General features: G+C 44.9%; 1 protein-coding gene across 2 annotated transcripts in view; it reads left to right on the forward strand.

The window, feature by feature from the left end:
* LOC309560003 (integrator complex subunit 6-like) overlaps nucleotides 1–12,118 on the forward strand; it is a 227,018-nt gene that overhangs the window by 125,616 nt on the left and 89,284 nt on the right. For both annotated transcript variants that reach the window (XM_082263487.1, XM_082263488.1), the window contains exon 6: nucleotides 8,537–8,665. In XM_082263487.1, coding sequence (XP_082119613.1) covers nucleotides 8,537–8,665 — 129 coding nt within the window. The remainder of the gene's footprint in view (nucleotides 1–8,536; nucleotides 8,666–12,118) is intronic.

Genomic DNA, 12,118 nt, shown 5'->3' on the forward strand with positions numbered 1-12,118 from the left:
TGTGCCTGTCTTATAAAAAAAATATGTGATCTGTACCTATATCACAGCGGCTCCCGGCGATCAAGTGACCGCTTGGCTCTATCTCTCTCTCTCCTCTCTTTCCCTCCTCCCTGGCTGACGTCAGCTGCAGTGCTCAGGCCTGCCCATTGGAGCTGTCAGGTGGGCAGAAAAGAGAGCCAAGGGATCAGCTGATCACCAAGAGACGCTCTCACATAGGTAAGAATCACATATTTTTTTCTATAAGACAGGCACAGAAGCACTTAGTGTTATATTACAGAGGGGATTCGATTATTTTATAGTAGTGGCTTAACAACCACTTTAAAGTCATACTAAACAAACACATGTGACTGCCTCCCAGAATAAATTGCACAGATCTGAGTGGAGGAAATCCTTAACCCTGTGTAAGCCTCAACTCTGAGTTTATGCAAGTTTTTAAACCCCTGGCCCCCATGAATGAAAAGAGGATCCCAATTTGGCCTGCAGGTAGATGATGCTTTTTAAAAAAAATATCTATAGTGACATCAGACTTAATGTTTAAGGTATCTGATATGATCAATATTGAGAGCGAAAGCTTGATATTCATAGATTCTAGGTCATAGGCTGATACCATCAAGTGATTAAACAATGGCAAAGCTTTTGAGGAGACGCCCCCTATAATCTAACCCTACTCCATGAGTCCTTAGTATTTTGCTGGTGTCCTAAGAGGATGGACCGCTTCTCCCCTATGGAGAAATTGCTTTCGGCTTAACTAGTTTATTATTTTACTTCAGATTTTTCAATCCGCTATTTACTGTCTTCTAGTACAACAATAAAAACAGTGCATCCAGATTGATTCAACCTTGGTATAACCTTAGGAGTCGTACCCCAAACCCCACACTGTGTGGGTAGCCTGTATTGCTGCTTTGGCGTGTACTTGGGCGGTCACCTTGGTACTTGGTATACAGGTCCATGGTTGTGGTCCATCCCTATACAAATCTCTAGACAGTGCTGGGTTCATGCCATAGTATAGAAACCCCCTTTAATGTTAAACTGGGGCGTGCTTTATAAACAAAGTCAACAGCAAATAAAACAAAACAAAAAAGGGTGCAAAGATCATACCAATCCAAACTAGGAAAATGCCTGGTGGCCAGATAAGCTTGTAAAATGAGCAGAAGCAGTAAGGCAGAAGGGGCGGAGAAGTAGAAGCGGAGAGAAAAAGGAAAGAAGAGTCCCACAGGGTTCACATAGGAGGATCACTAAATCCGTACTGTTATCAAATTGAGAGGGCTGGGCATGGGCAATCCCAGGGTTCTCAGACCCGAATAAATTTTTCATGGGTGTCTGATAATATGGCTGTCAGTTTTTCATAAACCCTGATGTCATACGGGTTTTGAAAGCTTCAAAACTGAGTATGGAGGTTTTCCAAGCCTTCGCAATCGTTAATTTGGTTGCAGTAAATAGATGCAGGGCCAGTTGTGGTTCCGGATGAAGCAGTACAATAATCGTTTTACAGAGAAGAGCTTCGTATGGGTCTCTTTTGAGATCAGTGGGAAGTAAAGTGTAAAGAAGAGCATAGACCCTAACCCATAGTCTGCACACTTTCGGCAAAGTCCACCAGATGTGTGCCATTGTGCCCACCTGTGAACATCCTCTGTAGCAGAGCAGAGAATAAGCAGGTATGAAGTCAGCCAGCCTGGTGTATAGTACCTTCTGTACACTTTAATAGGCATTCTCCGATAGAAATACATTTTTAGAGCTTTTAGAAAGCGCTAGGGTCATGATCTGCCAGTCCTCTGGGTCCAGTTGCTTCCCCAATTTGCTTTCCCATTGGAGATATTAGGGCCGCAATGGTGGCCTTCTGGAAAACGTTTTTGAAGAATAAATTAATGAAATAAGGCCAGGGGAGTGAGGCCGGGCTCTACAAAGAGACTCAAATGGGGTGAGCACGTAAGGGGTGGACTGGGAGCACAGGAGCTGTTAAATAAAATGACAAAGTTGTAGGTACCTAGAATACTCTCATAAAGGAATGTTATGAGGGGATCTAAGGGTGTCAAATGATATCCTAGTGGAGGTAAGATTTGAGTAAATGTTCACAAACCCATTGTCAGTGCACCAGGAAAAATGTCTCGGATTATCAAGCCCCAGGAAAAATAGTGGGCATTGGAGGAGAAGCAAGGGTAAATTTGGGGGGGGGGGGGGATATCAGACCTGCAGGGAATCTGACCGAATCCCACAAACAAACAGAATGGAGTAAAGGAGGCTCCTAGTGTAGACGGGCTATGGATAGCGGGGAGCCAGGGCCTGAATAGTATTTCATATTACGTTAAAACTATCAGGAAATCCTGCATGTACTTAAAACCAATTTATTTGTACAGTGTTTAACTTTTCAAATTTGGAGCTAAAGTCCACTATTCAGAGCTTTGTTTCAGGTGGATGGCCAAGTGTTGCATCACACCACAAGTTGCACAGTTTACTGCCATCTCTGCCTAGAGCAGTGGTTCTCAACTCCTGTCTTTAGGACCCACTAACAGGCCAGTTTTTAAGTATTACCTTCGGGAGATGCAGACTAGAATACTGCAATCACTGAGCAGCAAATTATATCACCTGTAATGTATTTCAGTTATCTTGCAAACCTGGCCTGTTAGTGGGTCCTGAGGACAGAAGTTGAGAACCACTGGCCTAGAGCCTTTTAGAAGGTATACAGGTGCTTACTCCCACCCTTTTCCAATGAAAACATTGTTACAGGACGGTCGACACCTGGACAGACACACTTACCCTATTTCTGCACCTTACTTTGGGAGTACCATTAGGCCCCTTTCACACAGGCGGACCGTTCAGATCCGCCTGTTTTTTGTAGCGGATCTGAACGGTCCCCCCACGCATCCCTATGAGGCATCGGATGTCAGTGGAGACATGTCCACTGACATCCGATCCGATCTGTCAAATCTGGACAGGTGTAAACCCTATTTTCCATCTGTCCATCAGATCGGATGGGAGCGGACCGACGGTCCGTTCCCATCCGATTCCATCATAGAGATGCATGGGGAACTGTCACACAGGTGGATTGGCGGATTGATCCCCCGCTGAGATAAACGGAGTCCGTCCGTCCAGACGGACAGTGTTAAAGGGGCCTAAAAGGGAATATTTTTACTGATGGCAATGGTGGAATCCTATTTTAACACCGGTCTCTGCATTCAATTCTAGCTCTATCCCAGGCATGCAATGCGTGGCCTACCTCACTAAGATCAAATTGTTTGCAACTGTCACAATTTCTGGGACAACTAGCAGGTTTTAATACAGCCATCATTGTCCAGGGCTCAAAAGCATCAGGCCCCTTCTCCACCTCCACCAACTTTACTGCAGTACAAAAGTGAAATGCCTCCTTTAGAAGATGCAGACATCAAGGGGAATTAAGAGAACTTGGAGGCGATAAAGGAAGCTGCAGAAGATTTCTCACACACAGGCTTTTATACACTGGATGCTAAAGCTTTACACATTATAGTTGCCATTGTTGATATGCTCGCTTCTAAGGTGCGCAAAAGCCTTGGCGTTGTCACACTTGATTCTGCTTTTTGCTATGCCCCTTTGGGCACTAAGGGATGTGCTAAGTCTAAAAAGACATTCCTCTTTTTTCAACAAATAGAATGAGTAAGTTGTGATGATTGAGTTGTTCCTGAAAAGATTTTCACCCCTCTGAGAATCATTGCCAAACTCTATCCAGTGAAGGAAGAGTTCTCAAAACAGTTGTCTGTTCAGGTGGTAGACCCTGCCATCTCAGTCTCAAACAGCTTCTTGTACCCACTAAAGATGTTCTTTCAAAGATTCTGCTAACAGAAAGTTTTAGATGCTGTTAAAGGTTCCCTTTGCTCTTGTATGCCCAGCTCTGCAATCTGCTATTGCTACAGTTTGTCTGTCAAACCACAGCTAATTGGATTAGGGCAGTGTACAACGAACAGGATCCCATCTTCCAGGATCATACTTTGGCACAGTACTTAGAAACCTTTTCTTCTGCTTTGTTCTTTTGTGTTCATGCCCTAGAACAAGTCATGACAAACATTTCCAGAATGGCTCTTTTTTCATTTATTTTTTGTCCATATGTGGGAAATCTTGTAGCTAAAAGCCTAGGCAGCTGTATCTGTCTGTAAAAAAGACACCTCACACATATGCTCTTTAAAGGAAGGACATCTCTTTGGTGAGGCCCTTGACAAATTCTTCAGGGCTGTCACAGGAAGAAAGATTCTTCCACAGTGGAAGGCCCAAAATCCCCCTTCTTGGGGGCTGATACCACCTCAAAACAAAGAGCACCTTAACACTCCACCCAGATTTCAACTTCTAAGCCTTCAGCCCTTTCTTTCAGCATAGGACTTGGCGCACACAGCCCACCAAGTCTTCCCCAAAGCCCTCTTTCCGATGAAGGGGCATCCAAACCTGTAATTTCAAAATAAGTTCAAAACCTCAGTCCCTCACTTCTTTCTCTCTCAAATCTACCAAAAACTGCCCAAGGACAGTCAGATTTGCAGAAAGCCCCAAACCACCTTGTGTTTCAGGGAGTGGTCATTCCAGTACCTTTTGGAGAGTAGGCTCCAAGGATTCTGTTCAAACCTTTTAATTGTACCAATACCCAACAGGGGTATTTGTGCTAGCCTGCACCTAAAATCTCCAAACAAGTACCTTCAAGTTCCAAAGTTTTCAATGGAATCAGTTAGGTCAGTTATCGTATTTTGGGGGGGGGGGGGGGGGGGAGACAAACTCTTCTGGTTGAGAACAGAAGATAGGCCAAATGGCAGTGCAACATAGTCTTCACAAAGGGGCTTGCATTCTTTCTTTGCTGTCTTAAGAACTCAGGGCATTGAGGTCACAGGGTATCTAGATGACCTTCCTCTGAAGAACTCCTTTCCTTTCCAACTATCTGCAAACGTTCACAGGAACCATATAAAATTACATGCACTAGCTACTGTTTAAACAAAGCTGCAAGCAAAAAATTGATCAGTGATCACTCAAACTATTTGAATATATGTGCTGCCCTACAAAGAATATGAATGTGTAACATGTAATACAATATGCAAAAATAACATTGCAACTAAAAAAGTAATGTGCGCACAAACTATTCCGATACTTCAGGCTTTTGATTGGGTAATCAACTTTCAAAAATCCACTCTTCAACCTTCCCTTCACCTGTAATACTTGAGCCACATTCTAGACACAGCCCAAGCAAAAGTCTTTTGTTCCAGAAAGCAAACTAGTCTCTCTCAGATCTCATGCTTGGTCTTCAGGTCAGAGACCCTCATGTGAGAATCTCCATGAGAGTTCTGGGCCTCATGGCGGCCAAGATTTTGGGGCTGTTCCATTTGCCTAATTTTGTTCAAAGCCTATCCAACACAACTTCTTGTTGGCATAGAACAGACACACTTTTTTTTTTTACTTCCATGTTTCTTTCTAACCAAGCAGGGAACTCCCTAGCTTGGTGGGTTTCCAATCAAGTAGTTTCTACCATACCAGGGGAAGGTGATAACCGTATTCAAATCTTTCACAGTTCAGGGAAGATGGTCACCCAAAGAAGCCAAGCTCCCCATCGTTTTATAGCTCAGAGTGATAAAAATGGCTCTGCCCATGGAACCCCTCCTCTTCAGGGACACCTGATCACGGTGCCATCCGACAATGCCAATGCTGTGGCCTACATGAGTCATTGGGGGGGGGGGGGGTACCAGGAGTTGTGCAAGCCTTATTATAGTATGACAGAACAACACTCTCCAGCGATCTCGGCTCTTCACATCCTCTGTTTTTGACCAAGACCAAAGATCCTCTAGCACTGGCATTGAAAAGTCTTGATAGTCCCCTGGATTCAGTTCAGGCTAACTTATCTCTTTCCTCCAGTGAAAATTCTGCCTTGACTGCTATGCAGAATAGAGCAAGAGAAAAAAAACAGATTTTCATTACACCAAACTGGCCCTGAAGAACCTGGTACACAGACATATCTGGACTACTAGGAGACCCCTGGCTTTGTTCAAACAGGTCAGACCTGCTGTTTCAGGAACCCCTGTTTCATTCTGCTTCTCAGTCACATGACTGTGGAAGCCCAGGTCTTGAGGAACAGGGATCTCTCATTCTGTCATTCCCACATTGCTGAAAGCAAGGAAAGCCACTTTCTCTCGCTGTGCCTTCTTACAATAGTGAGTTGGCCTTGAGTACTCATAAGAGACATTTTTCAGCCATGTTAATTATTTCCCAAAATTCTCTGGCTTTGGTTTACCTTGTAAAAACCTTTATTCAAGGTGTTTCTTGGATTAGACGACCCTCACAGCCCCCTGTGCTAACTTGGGACCTCAGTTTGCTTCTCTGGTCTGCAGAAACTACCCTTTAAACCAATCAGGAAACTCCCATTGGAGGCACTCTACTACAGTGTTGTCTTCTTGGTGGCTATCACGTCTGTCAGACATGTCTCTGAGCAAGTGGTTCTCTTGTAAGGGTGTCGTTCTTCACAAGCATAAAGTCTTGTACCCAAAACCCTCCTTTCTTCCCAAGGTGATGTCAGCCCCCCACCTCAAAGACATAATCCTTCCTTCCTTTGTGCCCTGCCCTAATACATCCAAAGGAGATTGTTTTTTCACTGTCTGGATGTGGAAAGAACCATCAGAGGGTACCTAAAAGCTACAGCTTCTGTCAGGAAGATGGACTCCCTGTCTGTGCTACTCTCAGGCCTTCGCAAGGGAAATTCTGTTTCAAGATCCACCATTTCTAGATTTATTAGACCACACATCTCAAGAGCTTACAACCTGAAGGCTAAGGGACCTCCTGCACTAATATACAGTATGCTCACTCCACCAGGTCTGTAGGAGTTTCCTGGACATTCCTGAATGAAGGCTTTGTTGCCAGATTTATAAGGCTGCCACCATGTCTTCTGTTAATCACAAAAAGAACTACAAAATCGGTCAATACTCTATAAACGAAATGGTTGATCTAAAATAGTCCAGCCAGCCAAATATCTACCACCGACTCACCAATCAATACAGAGGTGTGATCCCATAACTCAGCAAAGAACATTGACCACAGAATCAGGGCAAACAGAGGCCTAAAAAGGAAGTTATATGTGGGACCATGCAGTCTTAGTAGCAGGCTTTATTAGTGAAAAATGTAAAAAAAATATTATTTACAAAACAGAGCTAAAAACCACTACCCTTTACCACACCTAGATAAAAAGACAAGGTTGTCTCTACATACAGCAGTTGCTCATACAGGTAACACACGCCAACATCTCAAAGAACTACAGATATACTATGACAGTGCTTGTCTGCAAGATCAAGCGTAGGTACCCAGACTAAAGGAGTGAAAATGGTGGAAGTCCACCACACCAACTGGAATATAGGCTTAGAAACTTCTGAGCCGGGTAAACCTCTCTTGAGCCTCAGTCGGAGAGGCCCATGGGTAATGTAAAAGGACTGAGGGCAGACAGTGTTTATCAAACTGGAAGCTTTAATGTAAACAGTCATGTAGACTCCAGGTAAATCCAGTGCACTGAGTGTAAACGGACACAAAAGTTGATAAACTGCCACTGTATTATCCAAGCTTATAGACAGTTATCAAGTGCACCTAAAGTAGCATTGTGCAGATAGCAGTATAGCCAGCTCAACAAATAGCAGTGGGGACATGAGTTTGGTATAAGAAGATTCTAGCCGCCGCTCAACTGCACTATGATCACGCCATCTCTTCTTGGCATAAGCAGGAGAACACAGGGATGCTGCAGTATCTCTGCAGCGCTCCTGGTGGCAATGTGGGGTGCTGAATGTCTCACAGGATCATCTTGTCGAGAGGAGTGAAGGACAGACTTCGAAAAACTTGAGCTGTATGGATGTCCATAGCATGTATGTGACCCAAGACAGCCACCATGTGGGGTGACTTCACAGTTGTAGTGATGTTGAATGACTGAAACTGACACGTTTCGCTCAATCAGGGTGTCCCTTCATCACAGTTTCCTTCCTGCCCCTTTCTATACGTCTTTATTCCTCTTAATCTGTGGCAGTTTGCTCTGGCTATCTGTTTTGTATTGGCCGCACATGCAGTGCAGGTTTCTGTTTGTGAAAGTACATGGGGTCTATGGTGAGGTTGATACCCTGTGGTAAAAGCTGGTACTGTCAGTTCAAGGGATTAGAAAAAGCTCTCCTACACTGGCTCCAACCATCCCTAAAGAAGCCCAAACTGATTGGGCGAAACATGTCGGATTCCACGTCACTATGATTGTGACATCACCGTGCACGGCGGCTACCCTGGGTAACATACATGCTATGGACATTAAATGGCTCAGAATTTTTCTCAAGATTTTCTCCTGCAACCGCTGAAAGACAGCTTCTCCTCCCCTCCCTCCTGCCTGGATTAAGTGGCTGCAGTAGGAAAATCTTCTTGCTATTCAAAACAAATTCGAAATTCTAAGCCATTTAATTTCATTGTGGCCAGCGATCGGTTACCAAATCAAAAAGTTGAACACTTCTGCAGTAGATCATGCAGGGTGAATGTAGAAGTAGAAGAACTTTCTTTTTTTTTTTTACCAAGTTGTATTTTCCAGGTCGTTCATACTGTGTCAGGAGACAGAGGGTGTTGAACCAATGTTTGGAATCTCTTGCTCAGAAGGTTCAGAGTGGAGTTGTAATAAACTTTGAGAAGACTGGCCCTGACCCTGTTCCAAATGTTGAAGGTACATATATCACTTATGCATTTATTAGATTTTATTATTCCTCTTTTGCACTGTTTCTCTCTGTAGCGGTATCCATGTTGTCAAGGGAGCAGGGCTTTGTAAGGCTTGCCCCTTCTGATAACGGTTGATCTGGGAACTGGTGGGGGAATAGTCAAGCAATAGTAGAGGTGCAGAAATCACAGATCCACAAAATGGATTAAACAGAAGCACTGCCAGACTTCTGGTATAGATTACCTTATATCAAAAGACTGTCAGAATAAGTAGTGATATCACCAAATCTCCACCACAGATCATCTGAGACTAGCCGTCAGAGACGGCAGTGCCTTTAGATATTGTGCTGGTGTAGGCAAAAGTGCACTGCTAATTTTAAGATGTGTTTTAGGATAGGTACAATAAACCTAGCTTGAAGTTGCCTAGCAGACTTTCAATGTTTCTGTACAAAAAAAAGATGAGGCAGGCCCAGGATATGTAATAACTGGAAAAGAAGACTCAGGCCACTCAGAACTCAAAAGATAATGCAGCAATCATGTTTTATTTCGGCTTTCCTCTGAGTGTAATGGACAGTTTGCTTTGCCATATATGTATAGAACTATTACCAAAGTGGCGTTTTTCATAATATTTTTATTTGTATAATGCTTTACATGCAGTGAACATATACAGAAGGTTAGAAACCAAAAGGCATGGTCAATCAAAAGCGTGAAGCAAGTTGTGTAAAGCAACAATGACTGAATATAGAAATCAGTTCTTTCTCTATTGTCCATCGACAGACGCAGCTTCATATCTTCTTGACCATTTGGTTATGCTGCCACCTACAGGAGTAGGACACTAGGCAGGAAAAAGCTTTCGCTGCTGTCCCTGCAGGCATAACCTGGAGGCCGCCATTTTGCTGTAGACTTTCCATGCATTAATGTCAGAATCCTTTATTGTAATGCATGGGCAGCAATTTTCTAAATCTTCCCTATAGGAATGCATGGGCAGCCATTTTCTTGTAGTCCACGGTGCTGGACAGCACAGGCAGACACTGAACGCTCTAGGCATGACTCAAGTGCTTTTCACTTCCTGTGTCAGATCGTTCTTTCTGCTGTACAGATCATTCCTGCAAGCCTCCTGATCGGTTTGGTAACATTTTTTGGGGTCTCTTGTGGGTTTCCTCACACACACTGCTAACACTGTGTTAGGCTGGGACTTGCTGTACTGCTAGTGCGGCGGTGCGATCGCGTTTTTACGACTTTTTTAAAGTGACACTAAATCTTTGTGAATTCAGTGTAAATGGAGTCCCAGGACAAAATTTTCATCTACAGACCCCCTCAGTGCAGCTGCGGAAGCTTCTGAGTCACAGCTCCTGTCAGCTTTTGCAGCAGTTTTGGAAAGCCTGGTGTCAAAAGTGGATTTAGTGTTAAAAAGTAAAGCTAGCCGTAAGCACCCTTTGCCTTCGCCTCCCTCTGCTGTATCCTCAGATTCGGAGGCAGATATGGCCACCACAGACGCACCCCACCCATTGGCTCTGTGTAGTCGCATTCTGATGGTGAAGAGGACATGTCCTCGTCAGCCGCTGCGTGGGAAATCGCATTAGTGGAAGCACTTATAGTTTCAGTGCAAGAAACTTTAAAAATGGCAGATGAGTCTACGGTGTCAGGAACGCAGGTGTCTTTTGGCACCCTCAAATCCCAGAAATGGGGCAAAGTGCTCTTTTGTCCGCAACTTTTTGACAATATTGTCAACGAACAGCGGTGGCGCATCAAGCACATGTTAGTGGTGCCCAAGCGCTTTAAACACAGTTATCTCTTCGCGGATAAGGTTTCCACACGGTGAACCGTGCCACCAAAGGTGGATCATCCAGTTTCCAGACTGAATAAGTCTACTGTGGTTCCGGTGGAAGACTCCCCGGCCTTTACAGACCTCGTTGATAGACAGATTGAGTCTCTGTCCCGCCATTTACATGTGTTAGCGGGCTCAATATTGAAACCAATATTTGTGACCACTCTGGTGTCACAGACCGTCACTGAATGGGTGAAGTTATTTAAAGGTGTCTTGGAAACTGACTTTTTGGCTTCCATAGATATCAAGGACTTTTTGGCCTCCATAGATATCAAGGACGCATATTTACACATCTCTATCTACGCTGGACACCAGCTTTTTCTCTGCTTTGCTATAGAAGAGAAGCATTATCAATTTGTGGCGTTACCCTTTGGCCTCCGCTCCCAGGGTCTTTACCAAGTTGCTGGCTCCGATGTTTGCATTACTGTGCCAACGGGGGATTTCGGTACTGGGGTACCTGGACGATCTCCTATTGAGGGCGGACTCTCACTCAGCCCTGTTGAATGACTTGACGATCACTGACCGAACACTGCAAGAGTTTGGTTGGAACATCAATTTCAAAAAATTTTCCCTGATACCTTTAAATGAGATAGGATTATCTGGGCCTGACTCTGGACTACGCTTTGGTGAGGGCCTTTCTTCCCCTGAACAAATTGCAAAAAGTGCAGGGGGCAATCCGGTGGTTGTTAGCAAACAATCTGTCCTCTCTGAGGACTTGTATGGGGGCCTTGGGTCTGATGGTACCTTTTGAGGCGGTTCAGTTTGCTCAGTTTCACACGAGAGCTTTACAAAAGGAGATTTTCGTAAAATGGAAAAAGGATTTAAAATCCTTGGATACTTTGATTCGGTTGAGTCGCAACACAAAGTCTGCTCTTATGTGGTGGCTTCATGCCTCAGCACTTTGCCAAGGCAAGTCCTTCCTGCTGTTGTATTGGACGGTGGTAACCACAGACGCCAGCCTGTCAGGCTGGGGTGGATTGCCTGTGAAAATCTGGGCCCAGGGATCCTGGAGGGTGGAATAGTCCAAGCTGCCGATAAATATCTTGGAGCTCAGTGCGATAACGCTTTGCCTGAGTCACTGGACGGCTCGTCTGCAAGGTTGCCCGGTCCGGATTCAATCGGACAGTGCCACGGCCGTGGCGTACATCAATCATCAAGGGGGCACCAAGAGTGTCTTGGTGGCCCGAGAGGTGGCCGAGATTCTGGATGGGGCGGAGAAGTTTGTCCCGGCTCTTTCTGTTGTACACATCCCAGGTGTGGAGAATTGGCGGGTGGATTACCTGAGACGTTGGGTGTTGGATCAGGGGGAATGGTCCATACATCCGGAGGTGTTTCACCTCCTGTGTGTTCGGTGGGGGGACACCCGATGTCGACCTGTTTGCTTCTCGACTCAACAAGAGGGTTCAGAGGTTTGTGGCTAGGTCAAGGGATCCTCTGACTGACACCACAGACACACTGGTGGCTCCTTGGGGTCAGTATCAGCTGATCTAAGTGTTCCCTCTGCTAAAACTCCTGCCGAAGCTGCTGCTCAGAATAGAGGTGGAAGGGATTCCAGTCATTCTGGTGGCCCCAGACTGGCCTCGCCGGTCTTGGTACGCAGACGTGGTAAGGTTGATTGCCGATGCTCCTTGGAGA

Source organism: Pelophylax lessonae (genome assembly GCF_965119305.1).
Source record: "Pelophylax lessonae genome assembly, chromosome: 7".
NCBI classification, from domain to species: Eukaryota; Metazoa; Chordata; class Amphibia; order Anura; family Ranidae; genus Pelophylax; species Pelophylax lessonae.